The sequence below is a fragment of the Manacus vitellinus genome, unplaced genomic scaffold, assembly GCF_001715985.3.
Source record: "Manacus vitellinus isolate BGI_N305 unplaced genomic scaffold, ASM171598v3 scaffold_0_pilon, whole genome shotgun sequence".
Lineage (NCBI taxonomy): Eukaryota > Metazoa > Chordata > Aves > Passeriformes > Pipridae > Manacus > Manacus vitellinus.
Window position 1 is genome coordinate 5,955,974 of NW_021938789.1, and position 23,404 is coordinate 5,979,377.

General features: G+C 37.6%; 1 protein-coding gene across 3 annotated transcripts in view; it reads right to left on the minus strand.

Annotated features, from left to right (window-relative positions):
- The window catches only part of KIAA0232 (KIAA0232 ortholog), a 57,396-nt gene that overhangs the window by 10,710 nt on the left and 23,282 nt on the right, over nucleotides 1-23,404 (minus strand). For 2 of the 3 annotated variants that reach the window (XM_018089070.2, XM_018089064.2), the window contains 4 exons: nucleotides 22,468-22,605; nucleotides 11,027-11,093; nucleotides 9,596-9,677; nucleotides 5,028-8,325 (listed from right to left, as the gene is read on the minus strand). In XM_018089070.2, the coding sequence (XP_017944559.1) occupies nucleotides 5,028-8,325; nucleotides 9,596-9,677; nucleotides 11,027-11,093; nucleotides 22,468-22,605 (3,585 nt within the window). Of the gene's footprint in view, nucleotides 1-5,027; nucleotides 8,326-9,595; nucleotides 9,678-11,026; nucleotides 11,094-13,139; nucleotides 13,213-22,467; nucleotides 22,606-23,404 lie in introns of those variants that run through there. The other variant, XM_018089077.2, reaches the window with a different exon arrangement.

Consider the following 23,404-nt stretch of genomic DNA (forward strand, 5'->3'; position numbering starts at 1 on the left):
AACTACAATGCACTATTTCTCTACTCAATCTCTTCAAGGCAGAATTTCCACTGCTTCCCTAAAAATAATTGACCCTTACAGTAATGCTCGTTGCCTGGTTGGAATTCTTATTCTTCAATTTCCCTTACTGTGACTTAAGGTCATGACATCCCCTTCTTCTGTGTTTACCAGAGCCTACAAAGCAACACAGCTTCTCCCTTATCTCCTCTAACTATGAATGTGGCTTCTGCAAAACTGCTGCCTCTGCTTCAAGTCTCTTACTTGAGATAAAACACCCCCAGTTCCCTCACTCTCTTTTCATAAATGGTGATCTTTGTGTTGCTCTCCTCAAGATATCTGTCTTGATAGACAGAACCAGAGCTCAGCCCAGTACTCCAGCAGAGCAATTCCATCCCCTCTTACAGAAGGGCATTCCTGTTTCTGTATCTCAGTGTTGCTTTTGCAGAGTGTCATTCCTGATTTACACTCGGTTATGATCTACTTAGAGATGCTTTTCTATTTCATATCATTTCCTCCCCTGTCACTTCTCACACTGTGTTTGTAAAGAGGATTATTATTTTCTTTAAAATTTTAGTTGTCCCTGCAGGATTGCCATTTTATGTTTTAGGTCACTGCTCCTATTTAACAACCTTTGGATTCTAATCCTGTCTTCCACTGCAGACTTTCCCAATTTATTATCATCAGGGATTTTCATAAACATGCCCCACACCAGAAAAAATTATCAACTTTCTTGTCCTCCAGTAAACCACTGACTGTTATTTTGAGAGCACAATCTTTTCGCTAAACCAGTACTTTAAAACTTTTTCAGTTTCTCATGCATTTGGGCCATTTACAGCTTAAAATATTTCTTTAGGGAATTTAAAAGAGTCCTTGGTAACACCCCAAGTTCCATTTTCCTCCTTTAAAAAATATATTTGCTTTTTATATATTTTCTATCATCCATGTGTTCTCAAACAAGTATACTACTAGACTTTTCTCAAATTACTTGCTGCTCCTCATGATATTCAGCTGAATATTGTTATGACTAGCTGAAACAGGTGTAGTTTATCTGTACTACTCCTTTACTTAATTTCTTTTCAGTAACAATGACAACAAATGCACTAATCAATACCTTGGACATTACCTTTTCACAGCTTCCCAAGCCTGTTAGTTCTGTCTCTCAAATATCTTTCAGTCAGTTTTCTGTTTCTGATTCACTTCTGGGACTTTAAAGTGTACCATATCTTTATTTTATTGGCTTACTTTAAACCTTGGGTTTTTTTCTCATGATTTTGATACTGTTGTTGTGAACTCTCTTTTTTAGGTCCTCTCATACAGACTAGTACCACCCTTCAATACCCCAGCAAATTAATGTTTTCTTAATTAGAATGTTAGAGCTTAAGAGTATTTGTAGGTGTTTTCATCATCTGCCACGATCAGCACTTACCAAGAACTATCTGGACCAGTCCTTTCTTAGATAGCCCCAAATTACTCTCTCTTACAATGAAGTCCTTTGCTTTGTAAGTGGATGACTCTACATGCTCTTTTTCCACTTGATTCCCCTGATTTTAAGGCACACAGCAGACCCCTCTGAATTTTGTGTCCCTCTTACTACTACCTGGATTTATGGCAGCTTATCTGCTACACTGCTGACCTCAGAACCACCATAAGACACCCCTCCTTCCCTTCCTCTCTTCACAGCCCTTCCTGGAGGGGGGTTGCACACTTACATTACCCCAGTGAACACAGTCCCTCACCAAATCTCATGGCCAATTCAGTCATGAGATCCACAATCACTTAAACTGTTTTTGCAAGTAGAATTCCCTCATCCCCAAAACCATTGTCTTAGGCTTGTTCACACCTGAACAGTGTGGTACCGATCCCAACCAAACCCACAGGTCCTTTTATCTAACTCAGGGACTCATCAGCACGGGCATTCTTGGAGCACACCTACTAGACTGGGGCCCATATAACATCTGTTGACAAGAGAGTCAGTGTTGGTATATTCATGGTATATATTCAGAGACCATTAACTGGTCCAGACTGGGTACTTACCCACGATTCCACGGCTAAATGGTCAGAACATTTACTGGGAAAAAAAGGACTGTACTTTTGGAGGGTCAAGGGAGTGTGTTTGTGAGGTTTTATGCAGTTTTTTGGGTGGTATGAGCTTGTGGTTTTTTGCAGGGGTAGCTTGGTTTGGATTTTTTTTTGTGTTTTGTTGTTTGGTTGGGTTTGATTTTTTTTTAATCTTGAGGCTAGGTATATAATTATCATCCATGTTTGGAGAACTTCTGCAGGAGCTATTAGCAAATTCCTGCTGCAAAATACACTGTGATTCTAAAAGAAGTGTTCTAATACAGAAGGTAAGAGGGAGGAAACTGAACCAGATTTCCCCACAGTCTTATAAATAGGAGGTATTCAGAGACGTGTGTTTGCACAGCACATATATAACTCAAGTTTAACTGATGCAAAACAGAATGTGTTACTATTACACTGTGGTCTATATTAGTATCTTCACAACCATTATTTATGCAAAAATATTGCAGGTATCTCAGAACATAACTCGAACTTCATGTTAAATGACAGTGAGTTAAATGATAACTTTAATTTCTGTCATAAGTCAAGCAGAGAAACACAGAAGTTTCATTTAAAAAAAATCTTTACAAATATTGATCTATACTAATCGGTCAATACCACAGCTTCTGCTCAAGTTTTCTTTCCCATGCATGTATGTGTGGGGTGTCCACAAAAAATGTTTCTCCTAGACTGTCCTAATTCTAGGCATTTCCTACTGATTTTGTTTAATGCTCATGAAAATAAATAATACCACTCTTAAAAAGAAAAAAAGTTCACACACATCTTTTATAGACACTTAAGTACAACAAGAAATTTAGATAAATGTTCTTGAGCCAAGAAGTCAATTATTTTCAGACTCAAACTACTGGTGCTTAGGAAAGCCCAGAGTGTGCACACACCTCTCGAGACATGGTAGATGCAGCCAGGTAAGTTAAGCCAGGCTGTCTCATTTTAGGATGCAATCAGGCTCCTCAAGGCCCCCAGGAAGAGCTTAATTGCAAACCAAACTGGAGTCTAGACTGCTGAGAGGGTTGTTGGCCCTTTGTACTTCTCAGTGGTTTATCAATTTGTAGCTATGAAAATGCCTACAAAATCGTGAGACCTGAGCAAGGGAAGCAGTTTTCCTCTTGCACTAAGGAACTTAAAGAAAATAAAATACCAGAGCTTTTTGAGCACTATTCACTACCAAAGACTCAGAGCTACCACAAACTATCAAACCACTGTTAACTTATACCAGCCACTTACTACTTTCTAGAATGGATAAGTGGTTGAAGGGAAGATGAGAATAAACATTCTCATGGAGCACTGCACATCCAGAAAGGAGATCTGGAAAGGGCTGAAAGGAAGTGTAGGCTCTTGCTGTCACAAGTAACTGTATTACACCATTTGTTCACTCATTAGGCCCTAATGCATGATGAAATCAAATTGCACTTACTCCTGGTAGAAGGCAATTCCAGAATCTGTTCTGACTTACAGTCTAAGTCTATTAATTTTTTCAGTGACTCTTTCTGCAAGGCCTGGCACAAACACAGAAACTTCCTGGACTCAGCAGAGATTTCTGAAGACACTTCATCTCTATCAGCTTAACAGAGCAGCAGGAACCAAGATGTCTAGAAAAGGTCTGGAAAGTTACAGATTTGATTCCCTTGTGCGAGCAGCTGACACCAACTTATTGACACAGGGAAGAGAAGCAATTAACTTAAAGGAGGATGAGAGCAGAAACAAATAGGAAAGAAGGAAAATAAGGAAGTCTGATTTCGTTCAACAAAAAGGTGAACTTTAGTTTTAGCAAGAGGAAGGTTAGCTTTCCATATATGAGTTAGTGTTTCAAACTTATAACTGAGGAGTGTACCATTGCACAACAGAAGCTGGGTGCAACTCTTCAGCTGAAAATGAAAAAAAATTCCCTCCTAATGTAAATAAGATAACTGCTGAATGTGTGAAGAGGAGGCTGAAGAGGAAAAGAAAATGTAAGATGTAAGGAAAAGAAAATGTAAGATGCAACTTATACTTGTCCAGACAGTATCTCTGAGCTGGCCACACAAGTAATTATTTTAATAGTTAAATATTTCTTCTCAAGAGCAGAGGGAGCTCACAGAAAGAAAAACCTGGGATATTTTTGGCTGGAAAGAATTTTTGCTCTTGATTATTACTTAACTTATGCTATGATTACCTAAAAGAAAACTCTGAGCTTAACCCATAGTTATACTGAGGCTTTCTTACAGTACTGTAGCAGTGATGGATATTTTGAATTCATGTTTTATTTCTTTTTGTGTCTATGCTGACAAGAGGATGTTGAAATTTCCAGAGAATATATCCTTTCTACAAGTCTTTCTTTGCTCAAGTTTACAACTCCAAATCCTTCCATTTGGAAGTAACTATATTGAAAAGACTGGCTTCAGATCTTTCCCTTCAGAATTTTAAAATATGTTTGAATCAAAAGCAGCAATATTTCATGACTCGAACTTTATGCACATTTTAACACTTTATATGTAAATCAGATAACCTAAAGACCTAAGGTAAACAGATTTAAAAGTCACATGAGTGTACACATGCATATATTTCTAAAGGTATGCAAGATGACACCAAAATGCCTGAAGATGGCTAATTTTTCACAGAATCACTGAATGACTGAGGTTTAAGGGGCACTCTGGAGGTCATCATATCCAACTCCCCCTGCTCAAGCTGGGCCATGTAGAGCAGGCTGCCCAGGACCTTGTCCAGACATCATTTGAGATCTCCCAAGGATGGAGACTCTACAACCTTCCTGGGCAACCTGTGCCAGCACTCGGTCACCCTTACAATAAGAAAGTTTATTCTTATGTTCAGATGGAACCTCCAGTGCTTCTACAATGCTGTATTTTCTAGAGATCTATACAATCACAAACATTTAAATTGAACTGTCACATGAGAAACTGCTGGTTACCAGCTGCCAGCTGCAAATTCTGTAATTTTATATATCCACATACCTCTTCATGCTCTCCTGAAGAAACAGGATTATCCTCATACGTGGGGAAATGACACCCTGCTTTACAACTGCAAAACCTGCCAGTCTCCTCACGTGGCTCCACTATTCTGCAGTTTACTTTAGAGCTCTCCACCGCTCTCCCTTCTAGAGATTCTTTCATACTGCATTCTAAACAGGGATCTTGGTTTCCTACTGGCAACATCCCAGCCGACTCTTCTTGGGAATCCAATGATGTTTGTGCACTCTTCTCCATTCCAGACTTTTTTAATCTGGGAAGGAATTTTCCAGATTCGAGCTCTGATTTTCCATAATAATGCCCTTCTTTTTCTGCATCTTCTTCCAGAGGTTTGAGATCTGCTTGCGGATCCTCAAACACATCTACTTGAGGAGGGACAGCAATACCTCCCTCATCTTTTTCTGACTCAAATTCTGACTCGCTTCCACCCCCTGGAGAAAGTTCAGATGCAGAAATTGGGCGAAAGTGAGTCCTCGGAGAAATCCGTATAGCCCTGTACTGAGTTCGATCAACACCACATATCCTGGGGTGTAAAACCTCACTGTCTGAATCAGAGCACAGAATTGACTTAGGTTTAAAACTAGGGCTGAAAGATGCGATTCCTTCTGGCTCAAACGAACACTCGACATGAAGAACTTGTGAAAATGGATTGTTCAGGTCAAAGGAAGAGAATGAGTATTCAAGCCCTGGTTCTTCGACTTGAAAGTTACCACAAGTTCCCAGTAAGTCTTCATGGAAGATAAAAGAAAAACCCTTATTTAATCCGTTATCTCCACTCTTTGATTGCTCGTTCTGTTCAAATGATACAAACGGCCTCCACAATTGCCTATGGCCAGGGGCAAAGCTATTACCTGGAGTCATGAAAACATCTGTACCAGCAATTGTCACCACATCGGAGGCTGCACATTGCAATAAGCTCCCCTTTGAGTGACTAGGTGGCACCACTGCCCATTCTCCATCACTGTTAAAAGTTTTGAGCTCCCCATACACGCCACCAAGTATAAATGAGTTTTCTTTATCCTGGTTAACATCCCAAGGTTTTGATGGTGTGGTATAGTCACCACCATCTACTTTTGATAAATCATTTGAGACAAAGGCTCTCTTCTCTACATTCTCCTTTTGACCTTCCCAAAGGTGATACTCTGATCTCTGCACTGCTTTATTGGGTTCCTGGAGGGTTTCAACTTTTGCTTCTGTATCCAAACAGCAGCAATAGTTATTTACATCAGTTGAAAACAATTCATCTTCTATTCCTTCTATTTCTACCATTGCTGCAGAATTTCTGTCTGTCATATTTGTCCAAATATCTTTAATAACCCCTGAGCTGTAGCCATCTCCATGTGGACTGCCTTCACTACACCCTTGTGTAGTTTCATAGTCTTTACTTTCTGCTTTTTGTTCTAGCTGAATACCACAGACAGATTCTAGCTTAGATTTCTTTTTGAAAATCAAAGTGGGCATTTCTCCTAAAGTTCTAGCTTGTTGCTGGCAGGTTTCTTCTGGCAAAAAATCTAGAATTTCTTCATCTACATAATTCGAAGATACTCTAGGAACTACATAATTCATATCTTCAGCATTAAATTGCGTGGATTCTTCATATGGAATATTTAAAGTCTCATTGTCTGAACGTGTTTCTTCCGAGTGTGACCATGGACTACAGGTTCTTGTTGAAAGATTGGAACAGTGTTCATTTTCATCAAAGGCACTATTTTTGGTCCATATTAGCAATCTAGACTGTGTTTTCCCAAGAATATTAGCAGTGCTACTAGAATCTGCATTTTCATTTCCCAAGTTGAGTGTTTCAAAAGAAAATGGTAAAACAGAGTTACTGCATTGCACTTCAAACACTGAAAAACAAGAGTTTATACCAGACCCTTCATTAATATCTGAAAAGAGCTCTTGATTGCCAGCAAGCATGTGTGAATTAAGCATTGTGCTGTCTAGGATGGGGGAGAATCTGATCGGAGAATCTCCTCCAAAACTTTCCCCATCTGCATCACCAGAACTAGAAGATGAACAGCACTCCCAAAATTGAGCTAAATTACTAAGGTCTTGCAAGAACCACCCTTCAGCACCAACAGAGCTGGTCGAATCAGTCCATATTGCACTTTCCCCTTGCAACTCCATTCCATCTAACACTATGCAACATTCTGCCTCAAAATCAGTTTTTTCTTTACTCTTCTGTCGAATCATATTTAAAATCCGACTCTCCCCTTGCATCGTATCTGAGGCACCAGGATCCAACATGGATTGATCAATATCCACTTCATAGAAGTGCGTTAGTTCTGACAGATGAACATCATCTAAATATTTGTCGTCCTCTGGTTGAGAACATATTGAGGTCCCAGCGAGGTCAATATCCTCATTTAGAACTGCAGGCATTTCTACAAAGTGACCATCGATGAAAGTACCTGCTGCGAGGTATGTTTTATGAATATTATTGTTGCTAATACAAAGACCATGCACTGATTCAGACAACTCTTCCACAGCCTCCGATGTCACACCACATATATCTTCTCTGTTGCGGTACGTAGTCTCCAGCTTGCTTTTTCTGCTGAGAGGAACGAAGTACTCCGTGATCGGCTCAGTATACCACAAGGGCTCTTCTTTATATTCCTTCTCATTCCTGCTGTCTAAATACAAATCTTTTCCATCGCTACCGCCAGCTTCTTTTCTTCCTATTTCTTTTAATGGCCTTTTACCTCTTTTGCACAGTTGTTTGATGGACCCGCTGCTGCTGCTGCTGCTGCTTCCGCTGTGGACTTTTCTGTCAGCCTTTTCACCAGCTTTCACTGACAGCCTGCTCTGCCCATTACGCCCCTTTTTGTTCCGAACCTCTCTTGTTTTGTGTCTTACTTTAATACATTTCATTGATGCCTTGTATTCACCTTGATTACCACTAGAACTTGAGCCAGCCTCACTGGATCCAGACGACCAGGAGCGGGGACGCATCTTTCCCTCAGACTTATGTCGGACTTGCTTTTTGTACAGACCAGGCTTCTCTTCAACAGTGTTGCTACTAAATTTGTTTTCTTTCTCGTTTTTACTTTTCTTCTGCTGGGTTCTTTCCTGTACAGTGGCCGATACTTTATTACTTCTGTCTTTAGTTACTTCACTTTCACTGTGGCAGTCCTTTGGAGAAGATGTATCCGTGCTAGTTGGTGGAACAGTGGATGAAGATGAGGAGCTAGAGTAAGAGCATACTTTGGATTTATTCCATACAGTCATAATTTCCTGCAGGCAAACTGGCTTTTCAGAAAGAGGAGGAAATGCTTCATAGTACCTAAAAGCAAAATAAAAGGGACATTAGGATCATAGAGCTTCAGATGGGCATTAAGATTAGAAAGTATTACTAAAAACACACCAAAACACCAACAACCTAAAAAATCTAGTTTGCTCTATATATGCACAAGCCACTCATTGCACTATCTGAATGATATCAAAGGGGAAATAAGATAAGCTTTAAAAGTGCTTAGAAATATACTGTCTACAAGTAAAACAATTCCCTTTTCAGACTAAATGTCACTGTATAGAGAAATTGTGAATGCTTACGACAGTGACAGCCTCTCTCTAGGTTTATTAGATAATGTAGCAATTCACTAGTCTTCTTAAACATGCTTGATTTAGATTATAAATGAAGAAGTCCTGAATTTCAGTTAGTTGAGTCCTGAATTCCAGTTTTTAAAACTCTCCTTTATGAAATGAGTCACTACCTGTTAAGTTCTACATAGTTTGATCATCTAGTTATTAAGAAAAAGCTATTAAAAAAAAGATTAGTTCTTGAGTACTTTAAGATGCTTAACAGCTTTATGCAACAGGGACAAGATTAAAATATAGTTTTCTGCAATGTTTAAAGTAGTACATGTTTGACAGCAGAGAGATTTATACTGAATCACATATATTTTATGAAAACCTATTAAAAACTTCTATAAGTCAGTTACATGCACATTAGCACATTCAGTTCCCTGAAAAAGTATCATCCATTTAGTAACAATTCTCCTAGACTGTTGCTACCAAAGGTTATTATTAAGAGATACAGAAGCAGTTGTATCTCCAGGAGAGGTCAATGATAGAATTCCTGGGTACTTCAGTAACACTGGACTCGGGTACTCGGTAACCAGGAGATCACTCTGGTTATCAAGAGTTTAAAGGCTGTAAAAAGGTTTGTTTGCCATTTCTGCAACAGAAGACAGCGAGTTCTGAATCCAGGAAACTGATTCTCTCCCTGGAAGTCCAACATGTCAATTAATGCTGTTTAATTTGGCTGATTGTCTTAGTCTTAAGGAAACTAAAACACAGTATGGTTTGAGTTCTGCATATAGTCAAACGAAAGTAGTCAGGACTATGACAGAAATTAAACTAGCCCATGGTACCAAGTGCTTATATTTAAATATTTAAGATTAACAAAAGAAGATGGCAGGAAAAAATGTATTTCTTAATATCCACAGAAACAGATTCCCCACTAAGTTAATTTTACTGTGTTAAAATATGGGAGTAAAAGGAGAAAAAAGAAAAGTGTCTCAGACAATAATAATAAGAAAAAAAATGCATACATTTCTACTTGATCCTTTGCTGTGGGAGATAAATCAGTCTCAGGAGTCAAAGAGCCTTCTAACTTTTTGTGAATCTTCTCCTCTGTTTTGGAAGAAAATTCCAAATGCTTAACAGAAAAATTCAAAAAGCCAGTGTATTTTATAACAGCATTTAACAAAAAGCATCAGGATGTATACCTGTAATAGTAGTAAAATTTTCATAAATCACTGTAAATAATATAGAGAAATTACAAGTTACCACCCAAGATTCAAGTTTTCCACAGCTGTTTTGTTAAGTCCTGCAAATCTGACCTAACACAACTGGCCAGAAGCTACATGCAACCTTATGGCTAGCAATGTCCCCCCAGGAGACTTCCTACTGAATTTTTAGTTGTTTCCCATCCAAATCCCTACCTCATTCCTGCATTGCCACAAGACACAAAAAATATTTTAAAAATTCAATTATCTGACTAAATATTTTTGTGTTGGTCACATCTAACTTCTCACATATTTCACTAAAAGGAAATATTCCTGCAGTAATTGCTGTACTTTGAGTGGATGTAAAGTCACAATTCCTGTGTGAGAAGTGATTCTCAGAATATCTAGTTCTTTATATTAAAACCTTTAAAATAATAAAAAAAATGCTGTGAGACATTGTATTTTTTTTCCCAAGTAAATGCTCAACATCACCTTCGCTCAGGAAGAAACTGTCACATCACAGCACTATGAAATACTAAGAGCTGAGTTCAAATACAGAAAAAGGGAATGGAAACAGCTAAAATCATGCTTTAAGCAAGTAAATGTCCATCCCTTATTTACAGCTATTTATACTACATGATAAGCATATTAATTTTACTCTAAGTGTCCAAGGCTGCTGCTATGTGCCTGAACAAACACGTGCAATGAACTTGCACTGGAGACACCATAACTTTACATTATGTTCTCTTCCCTAAGCTTGACAACATAAAGTCCCCATGACCATTCCCCTAAAGCCTGGGAATTTTAAGTACACCTCTCTGTGAGGGCTACTTGGATGCTTTTCACAAGAATAGTTAGTACATAACTACTTTGAGGCAAATCTACTCCTTGCAAGTACCAATACACAAATGGAACAGAATCATGCTCACTTTATTTTCATTACTTTTGGTAGGGAGGGGGATGCTGAATTTAAAGTATTTACTAAAAAAGCAGGCATAATGGATACAAACAGTTACAGCTTTTCATGAGGAAAACTCCATTTGTGACTGGCTATTTCTGAGGTAAATAAAGCATACCAGTACACATTTGCTTAAACTATTTGAATGAAATTATTCAAATGTATTTTAAAATTACATGGTTTTTACTAAAAGCTACTGAAATAAAAGCCTAGTCCCCCACTCCCAAGTCTCAGAATGTTGCACAGTTGATAAATACAACACACAGCCTCAGAAGGTTAAATATTTTTTTCCTCACCTTGCTTACTCTGAAGGTCTTTCAGTTTGGAGCAAAGCTCCTCCACTAATGTTTCAATGCCAGAGCTCTGCACAACAAAACCACAGGGGAGAAAAAAAGAAAAAAGAAAATGCAACTTACTAAAAAGAATATTCATTTTGTAGAAACATATCAACACAGTAAACATAACTCAGCAGACATGCATTTTTCTGTTTGCATGGTAACTACATATTAAAATCAACAGAATTTATTAGTATGTATAAAACCATTCCTATAAATACGTGAATTAGAGGTCAAAATGATTCCAGGAAACACGAAGATACATTCTCACAGAGGTTTCAAACTACAAGTCACATTGTTGCACTATTGGATATCCAAGGTTTGCAAACACTCTGCTGTCACCTTTACTGCACTGTGGCACTGAGGATTTAGCCAGGAGTCTCAGGATAAAAGTTCAAGCACCCACTAAACACTAAGATGCGTTTCAAAAAGCTAAGCCTGATCCTTTAGGTTGCACAGTTTATACCTGTGGGAAAGGAACTGTTAAAAGGATACAGAAAAATCAGGCATGATTTTCTGCCTGGAGAATAGTAGGAAGAACAGTAGGAAGGAGAACAGTAGGAAGAACGCACGCCTCAGCAGCAGAGAGGGAGAGGAAATGCTTTCACAATATCTTCATGCAAAACTCATCCCACAGTTTTGCCAGTTTACAATACCCATGTATTTTTTCTTTTTTAACATTGTGTTATCAGCTCAGGAGAGCAGAGGGAAAAATAAGCACCTTCTTCATCTTCCCTATAAGCCTCTATTCTCCTCTGTTCCTCTACATAAATACTGAAATACTGAAAATAAGCACACACACAAAACAGTCCAATATATTTATTACCTATCTGGGAAAAACCCATGCTATTCCAATGGAATAAAAGTTGAATTCCAGATAGTGAAATACTAAACACCAACCTCCAGCCTGAAATGGCCATCCCTATTGGAAGGAAAACTAGGTAAGATGGGTACTGTGTTGATGCCTAAGGCATCAGTGTAGATTCATGTTCTCATGAATTCCATGCTTGGGAATCATGCTTGGAGATTGCACTTCCTACTCTCTGTAACTGCAAACAGAGTTGGAATCACACCTAAACAACAATCCAAAACTGTGAGGAGGATACAAGAGATCCCCTGCACATCACCGAACAGCCAGGAGTGGTAATGAGGGAGAACCACGCAGCTTCTTGTACCCTATGTACAGTTTCCTCAATATCAACTCCATCATCACTGGAATTCCAGTTCCAATCATACTTGAAGAAACTTATACAAACTCCCTAGAAAATCATCTCACCTTCTGAATTTAACATGATCTTCTGTGCATATAATTATGGAACATGTATTCTCTCCAAAAGCAACACCGATCAAATATCGACTTACAGAAATGCATTAAAAAAAAGTTTGATTTGCTGTGTTACCATGGTGGTAAAATGATTTTTCCAAGATCTAAGAGTTTCTCCTCTCTCATAATTACTGGCCAAAAATTGATGAGAAATACGAATATATGTTGCTAAAGTACAAGAAAATATCATGGAAAAGAGAATGCTAATTCATACAGTGAAACTAGCTTGTTTAATTCACTGTCAGAAACACACACTCGAAAAATTATATACTGAAGCAATGACTTATATGCTAACTTCTGAACTTTAATTATTTGCAGCCAAGTGAGAAAGAAAGCAATTTGCTATTCCTAACTGCATTGCTGCACTGAAGTGCTAAATATAAACCTTTATGCCACATACTTAACTGAGGATGACTTAGCAATATCAAACTTGAGAAGGCATCTTCTACATCAGGAAATTTACCAACACAAATTAAATTATTTAGAAAGAATCAAGCAGGACAGTAATATGGATGAAGCTATGTAGTTGTAATAATTTGTCACTTTATGCCTATATCACTCCTGACTTCCCCCTCCTCCCCCCAAAAGGTCAACAGAGGAGGAGCTGGCCTTGGTTTTCCTCAGCTCCCTGAACTGTCTAATTGAACAGACACCTGTAGCAAACACTCCAAAAAATACAGATTTACTTTCTTAGCTCAATTATAATATCAAGTAAAAAAAAATGCCCCAAACCAGCAACAATATGCTCACCATTACACCGAAGGAGTGAAAACTTTTGGAAACAAATGCTTCATTTCCCCCTGTCCCATGAAACTAATACTCGGGTCAGCTGATGCCGCTCGCTGTCCTGCACTGCGCTGAAGGAGACAGCGCTCGCTTTGAAAGAGGGGGGTGGGAACCCCCTGTGCAGAACACCAAGAGTCTGGAGACCCCTTGCTCAGCTCCTGACTGCAGTATATAAAAACAAGCTGCCGACTTAATGCAACAAATGCCATGGCAATTATTTCCTATATGACAACGGTGTTCTCGGAAAATGAATTTGCTTGATGTACTTTTTTACTGTTTAAGTTAAGGCATTGTAGGCTGTAACAACCCCACTGCCAGAAAGTAAGATGTTCCAGGCACCAGCTCGGTGCAATAGGACACAATTAGTTAACAAAACTACGTGATCTGCTTGAAGTACTTTGCTTATGTTCAAATTTAAAGACAGTCCCCAAATAGTACATTTTTCAACATGGAAGTCTTAGTGCCCAATTATGATTGCTTTTGTAATTCCATCACAAGAGACTTAAACCTCACAATTGTCTGTCCCAGATTTCTATTAACCTGTTTCTCTCATTCGAACTACAAAGAGCAGCCCGTAATTTTTTAATTCATGTTTTTTTATTTTGCTTAACAATATTTCCTGCACACCAAACACATTTTATTCTGTTCTACTGTTTTCAACATATTTCTTTTTCCTTCCCCTGATTTAATGTACATCCAGTTCTACCAAAAGTTGTTCTTTTTGGCTTTTCATCAGCTGGCTGAAGCAATGGGAGGATTACATAAAGGATAGGTGTTATGTTACTGGCATAGGAGTGACTGTGCTAACAGATAAATTAAGCTTCTGAACTCACCCACCATGATCAAGAACAGTCAATCTGACTGCTGGAGTTACAGGACTCCACCAGCCAGTGTCTTCCTCACTGACCAACATGACTCTATTGAGAGCTAAATTAATGCAGTTCTATATAATGAAGAATGAAACCAATTAAAGAAAAAACCAGAAAAGTTCACACAAGTTTTTATATATATTTGTAAATATGTTTGTTGGTTTTGAGGTTTTTTGGGTTAGGATTTTTTTTTTTTAACACAAGAGTGCACACACACACACATATAATGTCAAATATTAAATCAAAGACCTTTTGAATAAGCTCTAGTTTGGAAGTAGAGCAGTCAGAGATGACAAGTGGTAACTCATTAGTCTAAAGCAATCCAACTGCTTCCCTAAGTACATTCACACCTCTGTAAAGCTGCAAAAAATGTTCCCAGAAGATACTGAATCTATAAGTGCAGCTACTTCTGAAATATTTTTACGAATTTAAAACATTCAGTCAAATTGTGAACCTTGGAAAAACCCAATATTATGTACACCAAATTCAAATCCACTAAAAACTGTTGCCGATGTTAACAGTGGGCACTGGCTTCTGAGTTCTGAGAGTTTGGAGTAAGAAGCTGTCAAATATTAGATCCTCTCAGATTCTTGACACATCAATTCATGTTGATATTCGTCTCTGCTAGCAGGTGAGTTCTGAATGTTGCAAACAAGCAGAGCCCAGCCACCGATGGGAAATTTAACAGGTTTTTCCTGAATTTGATCACAAATAGCACCACTATCATTTCACATAGTTACAGTAAGGAACTGAGGAGAGCATTGTTCAGCAAATTTTCCATTTGCACTGAGCTTTCATCTCTTCCCATCATCCAGTAATGATGTCTAGTTACAGGCCTCATACTTCCGTGCAAAAAATGCCACGAAAATGTATACTGTGTCCTGCAGATTTGCATATGTGCAATAGCCAAAAATTCTAGACAGAGAAAAGGGAAACAAAATCCTGATAGCCTCTACTTAGAATGAGATTTCCACATCTGATGTACTGTAAATATATACAGAGAAACTCAAAAATTGCATCAGATTGTACAACTCAAAGGGCTTTGGTTTGGGGGGTTTTGTTTGAGTTTGGGTTTTTGTGGGGCTTAGTTTTTCACTTCCAGACTAAGTTAAAAACTTCCTCCAGAAGCTTTGAACTGTGCAATGTAAATATTTACTAAATGTGTCTTGTCACTTCAGGCCCCAAAGGTCCTTGCTCTCTTTAAGCTTTTTGAAAAGCAAAAGCATTACACTTCATCTCTCTTGAACAATTAAGGTAATCACTCATTTGCTTTTAGGGTTTTGAGAGCTTTCTAGCATACACTTTCAAAACCAATCCTCATTTCCCTTTCCCAAACATACAGAATTATTTAGGTTGGAAAGGACCTCCTGAGATCCAAACCTCTGCTGAAACAGGGTAAGCTAAAGCAGAATACTGATGCTCCTTTCGCAGAATAGAAGTTCAAACAGTCTAGAAATTAAAGGAAATAAATATATTAATAGTTTCAAATAATTCACTTAACAGGCCATAGGACTCTTCAGAGGAGATGGTTCTCTGACTGTACCAGGACAGTTTTCTTGGCATGTGGCCTGTCACCAAGTGCAGGATTACATAGCTGTTCTACATGGATCAGCTGTTAAGCCACGTGAACTGAACAAGGCACAAAATGTGATTCATTGCAGCCACACATCTATTTCTATATTTTGTGGGATGATGAAAGCTAGATAAAAGTCTAGGTTTTCATTTTTTAACATTCTGACACACTATAATTCCTTTGATTACAAGTACTCTCACAGGAGGTGCTCAAGAAAGACTAAAAAAGGACTAAAAAAAAATATCAGCCCAAGATCACCACTATGTGAATAAATGAATGAATAAATAAATCCACCAAAAGAGCAGCCTGCCTGGGGTGTTAAATCCAGGTGGAGTTCAAAGGAATAAAACAGGGTTCCAGTTTGCATGCTGGAATTTTCCTCCATCATCATAAGGGGGGTGACACAAGGAAACATTTAAGAGTGTATACGTACATGTACAACCTTTTTGATCCTTTAGTAGTGAGAACACAATTAAATATTTATTTTTTTCACTTGAATACATGATGATTTACGACAAAGATATTAAACCAGTCAGAAAAACAAATTCTACTTATTAACTTCTGTTTCAAGGCTCACGAATACTTGATGGAAGTAATCTTCAATAAATGTGTGACTTTAGAATATCAATTTCCAAGCAAACTGACTTAGTATCACAAAAATCAAAGCCCTCCAACAAGGAAATAAAAATACTTGCTCACAACTCTCTTAGTCCTGTCTTTTGTATTAAAACAGCATTAGGAAAGGTAAATTACATATCTGGCACATAACTAGAATCAGACTCAGATTTTCAGAGCTGTAATTCATCACTTCATACAACACCTTCTAAGAGAGACAATAAATAGCACATTATTTACTAATTCTAGATAAAAGAGATCAACTGCCAGCTCAAATTAACTTCAAATGAACATGCTATCCCTAAATGTAGGTTACTAGAGCAGCTAATCTGACTTCTGTTATTTAAAACTTAATTCTGGTAGCTCCCTCCCATAGCAGGCTACATTGAAATAAAAGTTATCCCTTCAAGAAATGATAATTCCTCACTAGAAACTATTCTTCTCGATTATTATTGATCGCTTATAAACAAACATGCTGACTTTAAAGCCACAAAGGACGTACTATCCTTGTAAATAGTGTTACTGTGAGATTTCACTTAATCACAGTACTTCAGCTTGCAGATGCTGAAATGTTCTTATCAGTATTATCAATGCAACAGGAGTAACTTGGCTCTTCACTGGAGGGAGGGACAGGCCCAACTGTCCATCCCAAATGCAAGTCAAAAGCCTGCAAAAGTCTCCTAGAATGCATAAATCATTAACCATTTCAGTCTCTGACATAAGGTATATGTGAAGAACTGCAGTAACTGCATGGATGCCCCATCTCTGGAAGTGTTCAAGGCCGGGCTGGATGGGGCTCTGAGCAATTTGGTCTACTGAAAGTTGACTCTACCCATGGTAGGGGGGTTGGAATGAGATCATCTTTAAGGTCCCCTCCAACTCAAACCATTCTAGGATTCTATGAAAGTTTTACATTCTGCACTTTGTGTAAGAAAGATGACAAATGCTAAGAAAATTTCAACGAAATCTTATTTTAGACACATCTCAAGTTTGTGCTGAAAGCAAGGCACATTTGAGAATAAGATTACCAGGCAAAATTTATAAGAAAACTGTTCAGTAGAGCCACACTTGTTCCTCTGTGCTCCCATATGAGTACACAGATACACAGGTATCAGAAGTTATACTCCCCCTTCATAACTGAAAGCAAGCAAACGCTCTATTGCTGTTAGCATGCCCACACCCTAAGACATTTAAAAGAAATCACTGTTATGAAGTTTCACCAATTATGTTTCCATGTTACCCCCAGGCAGTAATTTCTTAGAACAGTGGGATGGAAGGCACTGTGTGTTCTTGTCAAATATATCAGAGCAGTTCTTTTTCAAAATTCATTATTTTCATTAGATAGATATTCGCTAATATATATGAACCAAGAGTAACTCTTACTTTGACACGTACTTGGTTTCATGTGGCAGTTAGAAGATTTTGAATGCTTGGATAGTTCAGAAATGGACCACATTGCCTGACACCCATTCCAACATGCCCTGGGAGATCAGCAGCATTAGACACCGGGAACGTCTCACGATGTGCTGTGGAACAGTTTAGGTGAAGTGGCCACCTACACTCAAAGAAGCTCTGTTTTCATCTGCACAGAAAGTAAGATCCACAGGAAGTTGTTTCCTTTGCTCACCCTTAAACTGTCCTCAAACATTTCAGCAAGGGACACGGCGGCTGCTTGAACTGAAACTGGCACTATCTTGGGGTGCAGCCTCACATGTCACACTGGAAGTGTTCAGTGAATTAACTATATCCTTGAAGAACTGCAACAGCACAGCTGAAGACCTGCTCTGTCTATTGAGCAATGCAAATTTCAGCAGAAAACTAGTCAGGTAAAAGCTAATTAAGCTCTTGGATTTATGATCAATGGACAGGCACATAAATAATTTCAGTATTATTACTAGGAAATATACCTACTGAAAAGCCTTATACATAGACTCAACAAGTAACCTCTAATTCCAATCTTGCTCACAGTATCCACCTTGCAAAAAATAATACAGGTGAATTTCTAAATTTTTTTCCTAAAGGTATGAGTTTCAAAGACACTGATTTCTGCCTTGCTACTGACAAGTTTCATTATTCAAATCCAAAATAATTAAAACTTTCAGAATTAGGAGGCTTAAAAAAATCCCAACATTTCAAACATGAAACAAATGGAACTCAGTTTTAGGTGTACCAAACCGGAATTAAAAAAAACAACAGCAACAAAACTAAACAAAAAAGTTATTTATAATTGACAGATCAACTGGTTTTACTTAAAATTTGAGGTAGTAATTTCAGGATAAAATTTCTTACTTTCCTCAAGGACTTTCATATAAATATTCCCCACTCCTACACATTATTTTTTTTTACCCAACATTTCATTAGAATGGATATCCCTCTTTTGCCAGTTAATTGCAAAACAACATTTGAAAATTTCTTCTACACTTCAGCAGGATAAAAATTAAGATAAAATCTCTACTCAAGGTCAATATTAGTAAGCTTTACAAAATTTGAGCAATTCTTCAGCATGTATTTTAACTGCTATTTATATTCTACTCAAGTGTTTTGGAAAAAATAAACTTTAGAACTGCAGTAAGAATAGCAATTGATTGCTACATTAAAGTACTTGTCTTAGAAGTTCTTCTCACCATCATTCAGTCTTCATTTTCTGGCAAGCTGCAATGTACTTACATTTCTCCTGCTGCTGACTGCACCAAGAGCATCTGCAGCCAAGGATTCATTCACACGAATACAGACAATCTGAGACACCAAAATCCTTGTCACACAAAAAATACTGCCCTCAGAACATACACACATGAACAATTTGCATTCTTACATATGCCAAGTAGTATCTGTCAGAGTCAGGCCTCCTCTCACAAAAGCACTTAGTCCACAATGCACTTTGCCACTGCAAGACACAGTGAGGCAGAGCAGCTTCTTTCACCTGTCATACTCGTAACTTAGGAAATGTTTTAGAAATAAACACCAAACTGCAGTCTTCTTGAAGTCAAATGTTTCTTTTCTGCAGCATAAAATTATAAGTAGAACCTTGGATTTCTGTCTCAGACTAGTGTTTTACAGCATTACTCTTTTTAATGAGAGGAAAAACTGAATTCAAGCAAAACTAAGCTACCAAATAAAGTACACCCTAAGAGTGAATAGTATGTAAATGAAAATGCACAAGGCAAGATTTCAAAATATTTGCTTCAACCATTAAATGAAAGTCTGACAAAGCAGTGCTTACTGCTATCAAGCCAATTTTCATAGAATCCATTTTATGACTTCCCCTCTCCATCAAGCATCTTTCTGAAGCGATCACCCAATTTAAAGGCCTTCGATCACCGGTAAGAAGAGGGAGGCAGACTGTCTGCAATTTCTCAACACATTACTGGTTTAAATAATTAAATGCAAAAATCAAAATTACATTACCCAAATCCCTGTAATTTCCTATGAGAGTCAGAAAAGTTATTATTGACCCTCATCACCTTTTCATTCTCTGTGCACTTTTCCCTCTAAACCATCAGGCTGCAAAATCCTAAAGTTTTCATTGAATTGTGTTCCTATTTTGGTTTTTCTGTTTGTTTGTGTATATATACTCTGTCTACAGACATATGCAGGGTAAACACTGTAATAATTTCACTTAAATAAAATTTTATTTAAATACATTTAGGTTGAAATACATTAAGATCTTTTTCAATTACTCCCAATAATGGGGCTACCCCAACCTTGCTTGCTTTGCTCCGATGCTAAGGTCACAAGAAGAGGTTAGGCTGGAGGAACAAGTGCTCCATATCCATGTGAGCATATTGGTATTTCCATATCCAACTACTTTGAAAAAAGGATCACAGAAGGACAGCAAAACTATAAGCAAGCTCCAGAACTGCCCATGTGGACTATTATCAGACCACTTACAAAAAGAGAATATCCTAATGAACACATCTATCTAATTTGACAACAACAACAAAAAACCTCTACTGGTAAACATTTTCTGATGATTCAGAAAACTATTTTAAAAAATTCAAGTGACACTGGGAAAAAAGTATTTATTTGTATCTCAAAAATTTATAATTTATAAACACTCCTCACATACCACTAATTAACAATTTCAACTACAATTCACAGAGTGTTTTTATCTTTTTGCAGAGACGAAATCATGAATATTGCGTGGAGCAGCTTGAATGCCTCAGCAAAAATAGTATTTTAACATTATGTTTCACAATCCAAAATCTACTGATTATTCCCAGTAGAACAGCACACAAACTTAAATACAAAAACATGACAACATGAGAAATGTGTTTGTAAAAGCAGAAAAGATATCTTACAAGGTACTTTAAAGTATCGCTGGTATCAAAGCAACTAGTATCCCCTCAACTCTAGAGTAAAAATAAAAGCAGTCTGTATTTCTCTCACGAAATGCATGTGATAAACCTACAGAACATCTTTAAGTAACAATTTCTTTTTAAAGTTAAAAGGTTCAATTCTGTTTGAAAATACATTAAAAAATTATGACCTACAACTTTACTAATGACAACAAATGTGCAAGCTTAATTGTCTGAGCACGCAACAGAAGTCAAAATAGCTTTGAAATAACACAAGTCTACAGGTTGCAGATTATAGGTTAATGTTTAACACTATAAATCTGACAAGGGGACAAGTCCAAGGTGGAAGTTACTTGTTCAACCTTTCAGATCACACATTCTTTCATTCTTTCAAAAGTCTAGTTGACTGGTTTCTTCCCTTTTGCTCTTGTTTCAGGTTATTGATAAATTCACCTTCTTCCTTTTTCTCTGCAACTAGATTTCTCTAGACAATATAAATTTAAGTGATGCTGCTTGATTTTCAGCTATGGGGAGATGCATAGTATTTTCTAAAGCTAAAAATCAATCATCAGTATTCCTGTGGTCTATGTATACAAGCTACTTTTTGTTGTTCATAAAATAAGAACATAAAGACAGTCATATCCTCAAGAAAGACATTACTTCTTGCAATTATTTCTTCATATTTGCTTCATATTTAAATTAACTGTTACAGTAGTCAGTGTTTACCTCAGTATTCTGTAACAATGAGAGTAGAGCAAATTACCAACAAAATTATACTTGCATCACTTTGTTAGCATAATAAGTAATGGGAGAATGGGAGTTCAGAAATCTCCCAATTAGTCAATTAGCAATTTAGTAACTGAACAAATACTCAAGTAGCTTCACAAACAGTAAGTCAGAACGTGATACCAATGCTGCTGAAAGGTGGTGGGAGTAACCAAATCATCCCCACCTTCTTGATTGTTCTTGGCCACATACCTTCCACAGCCTTGTGGCACAAGTGTCTGTGCCACAAATCTGACCAGGAAACATCTCTGGGTTAACACTTCCTCCACCCCAACCAGGTTAATCTCAGGAAACTGATTCACTTTCCCAATCCAGTTCTCCACATAACCACCCAAATGCTTGTGCAAGCACAAACTATGACTAGGAAGGTGTATGGAGCAATAACACAACCAGGCTACATGGGTGGGGTAGTTTCTTCCTACAGTAGGAAGAGATCAGAGTATTTGTAGTTCTGTAAACTAAAAGACAGACTTTCTCATTTTTGTGGTCTCAAAAATCTCCCTGGGGAGCTTTTATTGACTTGTGCTACATATTTTTTCTTTTTAAACATTTCCTTCAACAGTCCTTTGTCCACTTTTCTATTGAGCTACATGGTATCTGCTGCCTCTGCTACCTTCCTTCAACCTGTTGCCTTCACCTCTCCTCACCTTCTCCAGTAAGTGCACTTCAATTCCACTTCCACTCACTCCTGTAATCTGGGAAGTGAACACTTGCTACCATACGTGGTGTTTTATTTAGCATTCTGGATGACACATGTAGCATGCACAAAGCAAGATGGCTTTCTGCCCAAATATTCCAGTCCTTTCTATTCAAACACAACACAAAGTCAATTTAGAATCTTGGGAATTACCTTTATGGAAAGCTTTGTTGTAATTTCAACACAAACTGGTGCATTGCAACTGTCCCTGACGAGAACAGACGAGGGCTTACAGGAAGGAAAGCATGACACTACACACTACAGAATCCTTTGTGAAATCATGCTGCCATACACAGATTTCATAATTTCCCGAAGAAAAATAAAGAATTCTTGGAGAACTTTTAGTGAACTTGCATTTTAAGAAAGCACAAATTAGAAGACAAGCATCACGAGCTAAATATATCTAACACAAAGAGGGACATAAAACCTTAAGAATCTATTAATAGTCCAAACTTACTTCATCAGAAGCAGAGCGAAGACACTGGACAGCAGCCTGTTTTTTCATTTCCTCTAGTGTTAGATCAGAGCACTTCTTCTTACTCTTTCCCCATTTCTTGTAAGCTCCCTTTTCCCAGCCCAGGAAGATGTCATTCTCCTAAAATCAAAATAAAGAAATTACATTATTTGAAATACATCAATATCTCAGTGCTACAGCAGAACAGGACTACAAGTAACATACTGTTCAAAATAAAACTAACCCTTTTCTATCTGCTAAAAACTACTTTTTGCCCAGTTAAAGATTAGTTTGATTACATAAAACTTGCCCTTACTATTCAGAAAAGCACATGTACTTTTCACAGGACATGGAGGTTACTCACACTTCACTGCAATATTTTCCATTTGCAAAGCATATTCATAAAGGTAACTTTATGGCCAAGTTATGGTTGAATGTATTACTGTAATTTACACAAAATATGTTAGAGAGTTTCCCTGATCTCTGAAATAATAAGGATGAAAAGCAAGTAGTTCAGAGTTAGGATAAAACTAAAGAGAAAGTTAAACTAGCCAAAAGAAAATGCAATGTTAGATCCCAAAGCCTTCAACTCAGTCTCACAATGAGCATCATTATGGCCAGAGAAAGTAGTGCCTATCGTAAAATAATCCTGAACTAATTTCAGAAGAAAATTCAGATACTGGGAGGTGGGGGTGAATGGGTGGGGTTGGCTTCTCACACATGTAAGAACAATGAAGAACAATAAAATCAAAGCAGAATGCTCTTGTATTACATGCAATCACGTGAAGATACGTAGTATCTGTTTTATATGGCTTCTTGGAATTTACAAAATTTATTATCAGACTTGCTTATTCTTCACTGCCTGTTCACATATAGATACATGATTTCCCACATTCATACCATGAAGGAAATGTTTTGGCTACCAGGAAAATAGTCTTTA